At 43.9% G+C, this 13,162-nt stretch overlaps 1 protein-coding gene across 1 annotated transcript in view; it reads left to right on the forward strand.

Moving 5' to 3' along the window:
• Positions 1-13,162, forward strand: part of AVL9 (AVL9 cell migration associated) — a 72,217-nt gene that overhangs the window by 40,365 nt on the left and 18,690 nt on the right. The window contains exons 5-10 of the mRNA XM_044657667.1: positions 2,538-2,627; positions 3,421-3,487; positions 4,608-4,648; positions 5,580-5,618; positions 7,127-7,196; positions 7,506-8,041. Coding sequence (XP_044513602.1) covers positions 2,538-2,627; positions 3,421-3,487; positions 4,608-4,648; positions 5,580-5,618; positions 7,127-7,196; positions 7,506-8,041 — 843 coding nt within the window. The remainder of the gene's footprint in view (positions 1-2,537; positions 2,628-3,420; positions 3,488-4,607; positions 4,649-5,579; positions 5,619-7,126; positions 7,197-7,505; positions 8,042-13,162) is intronic.

Below are 13,162 nucleotides of genomic sequence, written 5' to 3' on the forward strand. Positions count from 1 at the left end.
TCAGATCCCCAGAAGAAATCTGACAAGTAGTGGCCCAACCTTTGTTTGGAAATCTCCAGTGAAGGGTTGCCTGTTGCCTCTTGGGCCAGCCCATCCCTTAGGATTGCACTGATTGGAAGTTCCCCCTGTGCCCCAAGTTTAAATCTGCATATCTTTTCCACTGTCATCTTGGTCTTCTCTTCCTCCCTTCCCTGCCTGAATTCTTCCTTCTGAAGCCAAACAAGACCAGCCTTCTTGTCTGCAACAGTCCTTCAGACCCTTGAAGACATTCTCATATTCCTCTGGGTCTTCTCATCCTGAGAGAAGCCTAAGCCTCCTCAAGACCTTTGGAGGCTTTCAGGTAGCCTGTTACCACCCTTTACCTTTTCTCTGGAAGTTCTCTCAATTATCAGTATGTTTCCTAAAATGTGATATGGCAGGGGAGGTTTGAGCATATCAGAGTCAAGTGGTTTCCTGCTTATCCCTGGAATTCCACCTTCCCAACACAGCCTAAGGGTTGAGTAGTTTTTTCGGCTCCCATGGCACCCTAACAGTTCATTATTGAGCCCAAAGTCCACTAAACACCAATGTTTTTTTTCAGACCTACAGGATAGCTAATTCTGCCTCCCCCGCGCCGATGAAATTTCCTGCTTCTTCATTCATTCTTCCTTGGCTGTTACTCTACCTTAGAAACTAAAAGTTATATTTGCCCTCTCCATGACTTCTCCACATCAGTTACCAGCTTGTTATCTTTAGTAGATTTAAGCCAGATTCTGTTAGAACATTCCCTTATTCTTTCTGGATAACTTTGAGTTCTTCTATTATCTTTATCAACCTCATGACTCAATATTAGACATTTGAAATAGTTCTCTGAATTCCTTCACTAACAAAAATATTAAGTAATACTAGCTCAAGGACAGATTGTCACAGAACTACATTTATGTCCTGTTATACTAAAAGGATTACAAATAAAGTATGGGAAGGAATAGCTAGGCATAAGGTGGGCTGGGCAAAAAAAAAAGTTCTGCATGTAGATTATGAACCATAGTTGACTATAAATCAGCACTATGAAGGTATTAAAAAAAAATTGAAGTGGAACTAAATAAAGGTGGCATAGAAAAGCCAAAAATCCTTTCCCTTTTCTTTGTAACATACACAAATAGTATTAAACAAAAACAAAACCCTTAGAACAAACAAATCCAGTTCTCTCATTGACTGTGTCTAGAAAATAGATGTCTTAGTCTGTACCCAGAGTGAGTCTATTGCCTCTTTCTCTACCAGGAAGTGAGTTTTATGTTTCATCAGGTCTCCTCTCAAATCAGGGATCAGTGCATTGATCAGAGATCCAGACAAAACAAAGTTTTTTGTCTGGAAGAAATAGTTCTCCTGACTCTGCTCACTCCCTTCTGCATCTGTTCATGTAGGCTTCCCAGGTTTCTCTGAAACTGCTCTTCCATGCAACCTATCTCTTCTTGGGGTTGGAGTTGAGCCTAGGTTTTAATAACATAGAGCAGAGAGCAAGTTGAGACCCATCGCGTCATGCTACAGCTCCTAAGGCAGGCTCAGGGACAGACTGACTGACTGTCAGCTGAGAGCCAGTCTAGCCAAGTTGGGTAAAGCAAGTCATTGGCTAGTTGTCCCCCAGCCCCCCTGAGGGGTTCTGCACACAGCATTTTCCACCCCATGGCTGAAGACTTAGGTTCTGCAGTCTTAGAGAAGGATCTGTCACAGATTTTTAAGTGCTAAAGTGAAGAAATGAGGAGGGGGCCAAAGGAAAGAAACAAACTCAGAAGCTAAAGATTTAAAATGGGAGAATGAGGAAGTAATTTACTTAACTCTCATATGACACTACATCGTTCTAACTTTTCACTGGCTATCCCCATGTCTGGAATTCTCTTCCTCCTCATCTCTGCCTTTTGGCTTCCTTTATGACCCAGCTAAAATCCTACTCTATCTGAAACTTTTCCCAGACTCCCTTAAATGGTGATTGCTTCCAATGGACCCTGATAATGACTTGTTTGTGCATGGTTATATGCACATTGTCTTCCCCCATTGGCCTGGGAGCTCCTTGAGGGCAGGGAACTGTCTTTTGCTTTTCATTGTCCCCCAGCATAGGGGGACATAGTAGGTGCTAAATAATTATCAGTTGGCTGACTGTCTTCAAATACATGAGCATTTATCATGTGGAGGACACCAGCTTGAAGTCCTTAGTTTCCATGAACCAAATAGGAAATCATCTTGAGTGATATCAAGAGGGAGGTTGGCCACATCCAAGGAAGATGTCCTGCCTGAAAAGAGAGGCTATCACTCCAGTCAGTCAGCTCGGCAAGGCAGCTTGTACCTTGATAACTCAGTGGTTGTGTCAGGAACATCTCCCTTGGACAGTTGAGGCTTTGCAGAAAGAAGGACTGGGGACATTGGATGACTCCTGAGGTCCCTTTCAGCTTCTGACTCTGGAAAAATAGTTCTCACATTTGAAATGGACCATGCCCCTTTTCCTTTTTGCTTCACTTTTGTCCATCCCTCCCTAACAATGTTTTTTTTTTTTCTCATGCAAGCCTCTCTATGGTTTACTCCAAGCAAAACTTCAGCTCATTACCCACGCCTATTTTGAAGAGAAGGATTTTTCCCAAATTTCCATCCTAAAGGTAATTGATCACGTACCTCCACCTCTGTCGGTGCACTCTGCTCTAAACATTCAGTTGAATGGAGGTGTGTTGGGGAAAGAGATCATTTGTTAGCCAGAGGCCTGGACCAGATGCCACTCTGAGGAGTGAGCAATGCCGGACCCCCACCCACCCACCAGTGGAAGTCAAGCCCTGTTTGCTACTCATTAATAATTATTCATTCAGCTAAAAGACAATTCATTTGAAGAAACACCTGATGATAGTGAATCCCCACTAATTTATTTCTCTGTGCCAGGCTCTGCTTAAACACTCAGCCCTTTGGGGAGATTAAGGGCTTTTGCAGCTCCTCTAGCCTCCAACTCCCATCCCCCACATTTCCAAAGCAGAGCATCCTGCAGCTACTTCCTGGAAAATGAGCCGTCAATTCTGTGAGCCTGGCTGTGGCATTGACTTTTACTGCAGAACAGCGATTGTGCCAGCAGGCACCCAACCCCCAGTCCTGCAGAGAAGGACAGGGCAGAATATGAATTAGCAGCCAAGGCCAAACCAGGGGAGCTGAAGGCAGAAGGGGGGCTGGGCTCTCTCTCTTGCTCTGTGGCTTTGAGCTGCTTCTTGGTTCTGGTTTAAGAAATTTTAAAAAGAGCCCTTAGTGGAAGGCTATGGGGGAAGGGAAGGTGGTAAAGCAGAGAGCCTGTGTTGTCTCCAAGAGGGATGCCTAATACATTCAGCACACCTCCAGAACTAAGTAGCCATTTTCTCCTGGTCTAAAATGTCATTATCACTCTCTCTCTCTCTTAAAATCTGTATTTCCTAGGAACTCTATGAGCATATGAATAGTTCCTTGGGAGGAGCTTCCATAGAAGGGTCCCAGGTATACCTTGGTAAGTCACCCTTTGCTAGTCAGAGGAGACCCTCATGATTCTTGTTGGAAATCAGTCAAATCAGTGGATTTATTTGTCGAAACTTCTCCTCAGGCTCAGATCTGCTGGTCCTAGGGGTAGCTCCCTCTTTCTCCTTGGCTTCAGCTTTCATCACATGTATCTAGCTTGGGACAGACTTCCCAAAAATGTATGCCTTGAGTCTATGTTGACAGTAGGAAACTCTGTCAAGATGCTTGAACTGTCTGCCCATCTGGTCATCATCTATCTGTGATAGCATACATTGCATGGCCTGTGTTATCTGGGGATTGGCTGTCAAAGGGAAACTTTTCCTCATTCACACATAGGCTATCCCTCCCCCTTAATTCAATTCAAGCTTGACATGTGTATAATATATGTGTGCTTATTGTAGACGCAAGTACAGAGAGTAGAGCATAGGTCCATTTAGTATATATCTGGTTGGTTATATAAGGTTGTATATAGGTGGTATATATCTGGCTGGTATCTCCTCTAGTCAATTCTGAGATCTTCAAGGAGATCAAGGACTGCGTCTAATCTAGTACTGTTCCAAAAGACTACTTTGTACAGTTCTGGGCCCTAGTAAATATTCAGTCAATCATCCTTATCAGTAAATATTTATCATTATCCCTTTATAATGCTAAAAAGCAGTTTCACTGTAATTCCAGCACAATGCCATCCCTAAAGCCATTCCTCATGCAAGTTGTAAACAAAATCACAATAATACATCTTTCATGAAAATGGATTTTTTTTCCAAATTCTGCCTTTACATGATTCTGAAAATGTATCAGCAGAAACTGGTGAGACCAGAGTGGTTCAGAAGAGTCAAGCAGCAGAAATGGGTAGAGCAGGAAAGCAGATCAGACTTGCTTGCCAAGCTCTATATTGATAAGGTTGGTTCTCTGTCCAAGAAAGATCATTTGCTAAATGGAGAAATGGTTCTAAGACCTAGAATCTCTCTATTTCTTTGTTTCATGTCCAGCAATGCATCTGGACCATGTTTCTTTTATCTTGGGATGTTCCCGCCTTATTGTTCTCCCTCCCCTCTCTCTACATGGTCGTTGGGAAAGGGGGCACTCACAGGTTGGCTTCTTTCCCACTGCAGGTCTTTCTCCACGAGATCTGGTCCTTCAGTTTCGTCACAAGGTATGCTTCTTTGGTGGACTTACAATACAGAAGTGTTTGCACTGCCCTTGCTTGTATGCATTGGTCAGAATGTAGTATTCCCTTTCCCGTTGCTTTCTTCAGATATGAATCTAAAATCCCAGGCCCTCCCCACCCCCACAGAAAAGGGAATACTTTTTTATATTCATAGCCCCAGTAGCAGTTATTTTCTTTCAAAGTTCTGTTAACCACAGACAGACCTTCTATTAAAGATTTACAAGGCAGATTAGAATCCCATTCATTCTCAATGATGAGATCTCTAAGGAGACTGCAAAGTGCAGCACTTCTATTTGTTTCTCTTTGGGATTATGCCCAATTATCTGAATCTTGATCATGGTGTAGGATACCTTTGTTTTTGGCCTTAACTAAGCATTTGTAGAATTGGAGGTGACCTCTTAAGAAGGGAGAGAGCCTGAAGACCAGAGTTGGTAGAAACATTTTAAACTTCCAGCATGTTTTTTGCATCTGTCATTGCTATGGGCATAAGACATTTTCCAACCAGCCTCTCTCCATTCCCAGAATGTGAATGTTGACTGGTTTTTGTAAGACCAGCCTGGTCTTCCCTTCCCTAAGACATTCTGTATCTCCCTAGACAAGCCAGCTTCCTCTGCCATGTCCAAGATGCCTGAAGACGGTGTCTTGGACAAAATATAAAGTACTGTCATTTTGATAAAAGGAAGGAGTGTTGAATACCATATCATATTTATGGATACTTGAGCAACCTTTTTATCATTCTAGGTTAGATTCAATCTTTTTTTGGCATAATTTCCTTAGGACTTTATTTGCTTAGCAATAAAGGTTATATAAAAATGGGATGTTTCATAGCAATTAAAAATAACCCCTAGGAATAGGAATGTTGAGGTTGAGTTCATTTGTAATCATCTTATGGTTTCTTTTTTCTTTCTCCGGGCAGGTCTTAATCCTATTTAAGCTGATTCTTCTGGAGAAAAAGGTGGGATTTGAAGGGCAGGGCATGGGAGAGTATTTAAAATTTATTCTTTGCCTATTAAATAGCTTAGTTGGAATGAACTGAACACCTGGTAATGAAGGGGCCTGTAGAAGTGTGTGTGTGTGCCCTTTGTTGTAGACTTAATGCAGAAAATGAAGGCTTTTTGATCTTTGATGGGAGCAAGCTCTTGCAGGGCAGCAGCCAAGTTCTCTGCAGTTGTATTTAATGCCACAACAGGAGAGATTCTTTTTAATTAAATGCCCTTTGAATGCTGATGTCAACGTGCCCAGTCTGCTTTGGTAGACTTACTCTCCTAGGTCGACCAAGACAAATGCCACTGCACCATTAGCAATGGGTGGAGGAAGAGGCTCCTTTTTTCCTTGAAGGAGCCATGTCTCTTCAGTGGTGTCCTTGTCTTCAGAGCTTTCTTTTCTTTCTTTTTCTTTGAGACTGGGTCTCCCACCCTCACCCAGGCTGGAAGTACAGTGGCCTCTCAAAGCCCTAGTCCCTCTGCACAGGAACATTAGCCAACTCCATCTCCAACCTGAGCTGATTCTTCCCTCCTTAAACACTTTGGAGGTTCCCCCACTCCCCTGGGCTTACTGTATTGATGCTGGACTACATGGGTACATCTGATGGTCTTTAGCCTGACTCAGAACTCTGCTAGCCTCGACTTCCCCAACATCGGGGGACACACACAGGCCTATGCCACCATGCCTGCCCTTTTGGTCTTCCCTATAAAATTAGTATTCCTTTGGTGTGTGTTCCAAATACCCCAAGTCTTTGTCTTAGATGATATAAACTGATACACAACATCTCAGCAAGGAGTTACTTTCAACTCTGGAGCTAAACAAAGAATTACCCAGATGGTAGAAATGGCAAAGGAGCCAGTGGAGCCTCTCAGTTTGAAAGTTGATAAGACAGTCATATAAGATATAAGAACATTGACACAAGAGACTAGTATAACGAAGGCCAAGGAGAGACTCAAGTCAATAATGATTCTTGGCATCCTTCTAACCAGATGATGCCCCTTTACAACCCCTTCTAAGCAAAACAAAATAAAAACCCTTTGGGGAAGAGATGGCCTAGTGACACAGTTGACTCTAGCAGCAGCCATAGCAAATGGGGCAACTCCCTTGATTTCTTTAGCCCCTTCATAAACACAAGTGGCTTTGGGGACAGTACTTGGGCTGCCCAGGCTTGGCTGAGCATCTCTGCCCACCATACTGGTGCAAGAAACTGCAAGTTTTCCAAAGCTCTCTGCAGGAGACCAGCTGGAAAATGTTCTCCCTCAAAGGAATAAAAGTTCCAAAGCCCAACCTGTCCCCTGGGCCCTCTCTCCAAGTGATGCTATTTAATTAGAAAGGAAAATAGGTCAGCTGAGCAGATTCGCTGCTTTGTTTTTGTTTCTGTTTCTTCCATAGCTGATTTCTCATTAGCTAGCTTTGTTTTAAGTTTGTTTTCTAATTGAATCTTTGTTTCTAATTTAAGCAATTGTGAATCCGTTTCAGGTTCTGTTTTATATTTCTCCAGTGAATAGATTGGTAGGTGCACTAATGACCGTATTATCCCTTTTTCCAGGTAAGAGAGTAGTTTTCTCTATTTTTTTTTTTTTTTGCTTCTTCTAAGACTGAAACTTTCATGTTATACTAGTGTAAAAAAAAACTCATTAGGATAAAGCTTGTTTACATTCTTAATGTCATTTTAATATGACGTTTCCCTTTAGAGATTGTATCTCTCCGTGGACTGAATTTTTCTTCTAAACCAGTGTTTGTAAAATGTTGAAATGTTCCTGTTTATAGTTTATTGAGCCTTAAAAGTGCAGTTTCATCTCAACTTTTCCATGTCTCTTTTTTGAGCTGAACTTGTTTTGTCTCTTGTACACTGCAGGTATGATTGAACACGGCCTCCGGGACTGCTCCCAGTACAGGCCCCGAAAGAGTCATTCTGAGGATGCTGGACTCCACCAAGCTACCCCTCCTGCAGATGACTTTGTTTCTAGGGCTGCATCTGACATTTCAAGTACAAATTCAGGAAATGACAAGAAAAAGGTATCTGGAAACCATGGAGGGGATGCCTCCAAAGCAGATGGGATCATCTCCCAAACAGAAAAGGATGTCAGCAATCATCAAGCATCCAATGGCCCTGGACAGTCTTTGACACTTTCTGCCAATGTGACACCTGAGACATCAGAAAATGAATGGGAGACCCTGGACTCTGGGGTCTTAGAGGGCACTAGCTTGAAAGGAATTGAGCAGGTGGATGCTAAACAGATAAACTTCCTTCCAAGTGACCACGTGCCCTCAGAAAGCCCCCCAATTACCGTGCAACCTCAAGCTAACCTGGGCCAGGTGGTGTTTGTGCCAGGCCTCATCTCTGGTTTGGAAGAGGACCAATATGGCATGCCATTAGCCATCTTCACCAAGGTAAGATTCCCAATATCCACAGTCTAACCCCTTGAAAAACAGAAAAATACAACTAATTTAACTTTTTCTGGTCTAAGAGTATCTGCAGATAAGCAAGTATGCCCTCAGCTCTTTTATTTTAGGCTATGTTCATGTGCCATGGGGACTTTGTGGAAAATCATGAAATGAAGGCAATAATAGAAAACCATGGGCCTCATAGCCTAAGCTTAAGTCTGTAGCCAATGGACCAAGAGCTCTTGTGACTCTAAAGAGATTTGGAATTCAGCTATGAAGGCAACAAGAAGCATCCAGGTCCTGGCTACCTTGCTATGTGGAGAAGTGGCAGTGAGGGGACACAGCTAATAAGAGGGTGAGATGTGGGATTAGAAAGACCTGAGTCAAATCCAGCCTTTGAGCAGGTGACTTAATCTCATGTCAGATCAGCATCAGCCATCTTCATCTCCCACTAGTGAGTGTTCAGTTGTAGGTCACTGTGGATATAGAGAGATGGACTGAATCTATACTCACCCCTAAACATGCTGCTGAGATCCATTAGCCTTTAGAAGTTAGCCACTCAGCCTTCCAATATTTGTAAGTACTGCTGAGAATGCTGTCCCATGGGGGCATTGTACATGCCAAAGAGATGTGTGTGCTGGCTACCAAGGTCAGACTGCCCATTAGGGAGCAACCTCTGGAACAGGCTCTTAAAGAAAGCTGGCTCGCCTGTGAGTTTGTGGAGGGGGCCAGGACTAGTCTGTCCCCTAGTAAGCACTTCATCAGTACTTGGAGACTTGACTTGGATTCCCCCAGATTGAAACCTTCCAGTGCTTGAAATCTATTATAGACATATCTGAAGATAGGGAATGACTTTGGGAAAGTTTCCCTTATACCCAACTTTCTCAGCTTATTGTGATTCATCATATACATACATGCATACCGTTTACTCTACAAAAAGGGAAATTGTGGATGGGGTGTGAAGTGTGGTCACTGACCTTGGCGCCTTGGATATCTTCATTCCTAACTCCTTGGGTCAGTAACTACCAGATGAACAGCCCCTGGAAATGCACTCTTTTGGCATCTTATCGTTTTGATCCTTCCAATGGGAAGAGGTTAGCACACTTCAAAATTGCCTTCGTTGAGTATTTCCCAATACTCAGTCTGGAACTCCCAAGGGAAGAGACTGTAGGGGCCCAGGAGAGATGGGACCCTGGGAAATTCCCGCTGTCATCTGGAAAGAACAGCTTCCCAGAAGCAGAAGCTGTGATCCTGCTTAGGTGTTGGCTTCTCTTGGGCAGCCTGTAAGAGGACAGGGAAAGGGCTGGAGTGAGTTGTCATGGTGTGGTCCTGAACACTTGAGGAACCTTAAAAAAATCTATACCCATTGAGAGCATCATCCACTGGGCTTTTTGGTGAAGGTTTCATCTAGAATTATGGCATTAAAAAGTTATTAGAAATACTCCCTCAGAATCTATTGACTTTTTATATAGAAAACCTTCCTTTGGTTTGCTGGTGGCTTTTGGCAATTGTCTTAATTTTCCAGACTAGTTGTTCTGTTTTAGCCCTTGCTCCACAACTGTTCAGCCATTTCCTCAGAAATTTTGGAATCAATATTGTTTGTGTTTTTTCTGTTTTAATTCCCTCTATATAAATATTATGAAGTCTACTGGCTTTTCATTTTTAATTAACAAGCATTTATGGAGCACCTGCTATGTACCAGGCGTGGGCCTGAGATGTCTACTCTTTGAAAAATAAAAGTCATAGTGAAATCTGATTTTGCAAGAGGATCCATTGTAAGAGCTTTTCATAGTCAAAAATGCCAGCATTGACAATTGAGGCGTGTGTTCTGAATGAAATACCCAAATAGAAATTAGACTACAGCTTAATTTTGTGCTAAATGGAATAAAAGACAAATGGATTCCTGACCCAAAAAAGGAGACAGGGCCACCCTTGGCAGAAGCTGTGACTCTTGGACAGTCTTTGAGAAGACAGAGAAAGGCCTTGAGTGAACTGCCATGGATGGGGTCTGAACTTCCCCGTGTGGCTTTTTTTTTTTAATTAATTTAGAATATTTTTCCATGGTTACATGATTCGTATTCTTTCCCTCCCCTCCCCCAGCCAAGTAATTCCATTGATCAAGACCTAATTCCATATTATTAATATTTGTAATAGAGTGATCATTTAGAGTCTACATCCCTATTCATGTCCCCATCGAACCATGTGATCAAGGAAATGTTTTTTTCTTCTGTGTTTTCTACTCCCCCAGTTCTTTCTCTGGATGTGCATCGTATTCTCCCTCATAACCCCATGTGGCTTTTAGCAATGCACCCAGAATGGGTTGTTTCCTCCTAGAAAGAAGTTAGCACTAATGATCTGACCACAATGGTGCCCACTTATGATCTCTGCTCCTAAAGAAGTTGAGGTTTTTGGGTCCCCTGGGCTTAGAAGATCTGCACTGCCATGGGCACAGCCTTGGAGTGACCATGCCCAGCTCTGCCCCATTGGGTGATCCCCTTGGAACAGGGGCCTCCAGAAGATTTAGTTTAGCTAAAATTTCTGATTAATAGTCATCAAGTATCAATGAAGCCCCAGCTGTGTGCTCAACAATGGCTAGTCCTTGACCTGGGCCTGGGTGTTTAGACCATTTCTGAGAACGTCACCATTGATGTTGAAGGCCCCTACTGTGAGATTAGGAGGAGGGATGGAGAAGAAGACTGAGCCAGGCACTGATCTCCATGAGAGAAGTGAGGTGGTAGGATCTAGGTGGGCAGAGGGACCCTCAACGCTGATCCCTTGCTAAGTGCTAATAGCGGGACACTCTGGAAGGAGTGATAAGGAATATTCTCACTCCCTCCCTGGAAGCAATGAATCTACTAGGTGCAAGAGAAAGTAAGCTAAGCCTGGAAAGGATTGTTTTCAGGGGAAGCTGGTATCAGTGAAAGCCAGGAGAAGGGAATTAGCTTCTTAATTAAAGAGCCAGAGTCCCAGAGGGCATGGCTGGAAGAGGTTAGTGAATCTGGTGGGACTTTGGGGAGGTAAGATTGGAAAGGAGAGAGCAAGCAGCAGGGGTTGGGGTGAAGGGTTTGCTCTTTGGCAGGCAGGATTCTGGAGCCCAGGGATTGAGAGAGTCAGAGACAAGAGAGACTGGAGACACATTGGGGAATGAGTCTAGGTAGACCTCTGCTGATGAAGAGGGGAGGGAGGGAAGAGTCTTCTCAGTCTGGACTCAGCATGGGGCTTTGTGAGTGTGGCCTGCAACCTTGGTGACCCCCCCCCCCACAGCAGCTTGTTTTGAGTTCTTTGACCCATAGTAGGAGAGAGAAGTAATCAGCCTGTTGTTCTGCCTGCCCACCCACCCCTGCCTCTGAAGAGCTTGCCCTTTGTACATTTTAGGATAGGAAACAGAACATCCTTTTTTTTTCCCCCAGATAGCCAAAATTGAGAAAGAACCAAAACCCTATCTAGCACAGACACTAGAACATTGCTATGTGGAATTGCAACAAGTGTTAACTCAAGAACATTTATTAAGTCAAGGTAAAGCCGAAGCCTTTATTAAGCATTTGCTGTGTGTCTGGCACTGCAGATACAAGGCAAGTCAGCTGGCCAGCCCTGCACCCAGAGAACTTCCTTAAAGGGGGATGTGACCTAGACTCAGCTAAGGGGATTAGAGGGTATCAGATGCCACGTCGAGGAGAGGCATCTCTAAACTGGCTTTTGGGAAGATTTGATTTTAGCCAGTGGATACAAAGTATGTGCCAAGCCTAGGGGTAGACCTTTGAAGGGAGGAATCACAAAGCATTCACTAAGTGGTTACCATCTCCCAGACACCCACAGAATTCGGGGGGCACCGATACATGGGAGAGAGCCCCTGCCCTCCAGGAGCTCCCATTTTCCTAGAGGGGACAACATATATGGGAATGGTAGCCAGGGAGCATGGTGTATGGGAGTCAGACAGCAGGGACAGTGAGTTGCTCCAAAGGACGGTCAGTTGTCAGGTGCTGCCAGAATAGGAATGCCAAGCCCATGAGCGAGTCCTGAGCAGGAGGTGGAAAGGGATGGGGTACATGAGTAACGAGGTTCTCTGGTGCGTGACTGGCTGGGATGGGAGGGCCTTGAGCTTGGTGCCCCTCACCCACTTGCTGGGGCCGCTCAGAAAGCAGTTGGATTGTGTGGTTAGTGTTTTAAGTGGAGTTCATAGTAAGTCATTTTTTTTTTAAACATTAATTTTTAAAGGAGGGGTTTTGCACCTAATTTGGTACTTAAAAAGAGACCTTTTGGTTGTATTGCAGAGGCCCTCCTGCCTGCAGAAATACCTGGAAGCTCAGATTTAACTAATGCCCATATTGTTCTTTTGGACTGGCAGGAAGTTTTCAGATGAATACTTGGTTATTGTGTCTTTCAACCTAGTGTATACCCACCATGTCTGTCTGGATTCTCTTTTAGGCATGTCGCTTAAAAAGCTATGAGCCGGTGGGGCAGCTGGGTAGCTCAGTGGATTGAGAGTCAGGCCTAGAGATGGGAGGTCCTGGGTTCAAATCTGGCCTCAGACACTTCCCAGCTGTGTGACCCTGGGCAAGTCATTTGACCCCCATTGCCCACCCTTACCACTCTTCCACCAAGGAGCCAATACACAGAAGTTAAGGGTTTAAAAAAAAAAAAAAAAAAAGCTATGAGCTGGGGCATCTAGGCGGGTCTAGAGATGGGAGGTCCTGGGTTCAGATCTGGCCTCAGACCCTTCCTAGCTGGATGTCCATGGGAAGGTCACGTAATCCCAATTGCCTAGCCCTTACTGCACGTCTGCCCTGGAACCAATACATAGTATTGATTCTGAGATGGAAGGGAAGGATTTAGAAACAAACAAACAAAAGCTACAACAAGCCAAGAAGACAAAACCAAAAGTCTCTTCTATTTTGGAAAGTCCAAGAGGCCTACTGGTTATACGGTATATAGCATTGTTTATGTAGCTTTGGGGGAAAGGGCAAGATTAATGACACGCCTGGCGCCTCTCAAGGGGCTTTAATGACCCAAATTCCCAAGAGGAATTTGTAAACTTCGCTGGTTTACAGTAAGGTACACAAGAGGATTTATTTTCTTCAGAGCTTAGATTATCTCATCAAGTCACTGGCTGCTTTCTGGCTTTTGAGT

This window comes from Gracilinanus agilis, chromosome 1 (genome assembly GCF_016433145.1).
Source record: "Gracilinanus agilis isolate LMUSP501 chromosome 1, AgileGrace, whole genome shotgun sequence".
Taxonomy (NCBI): domain Eukaryota; kingdom Metazoa; phylum Chordata; class Mammalia; order Didelphimorphia; family Didelphidae; genus Gracilinanus; species Gracilinanus agilis.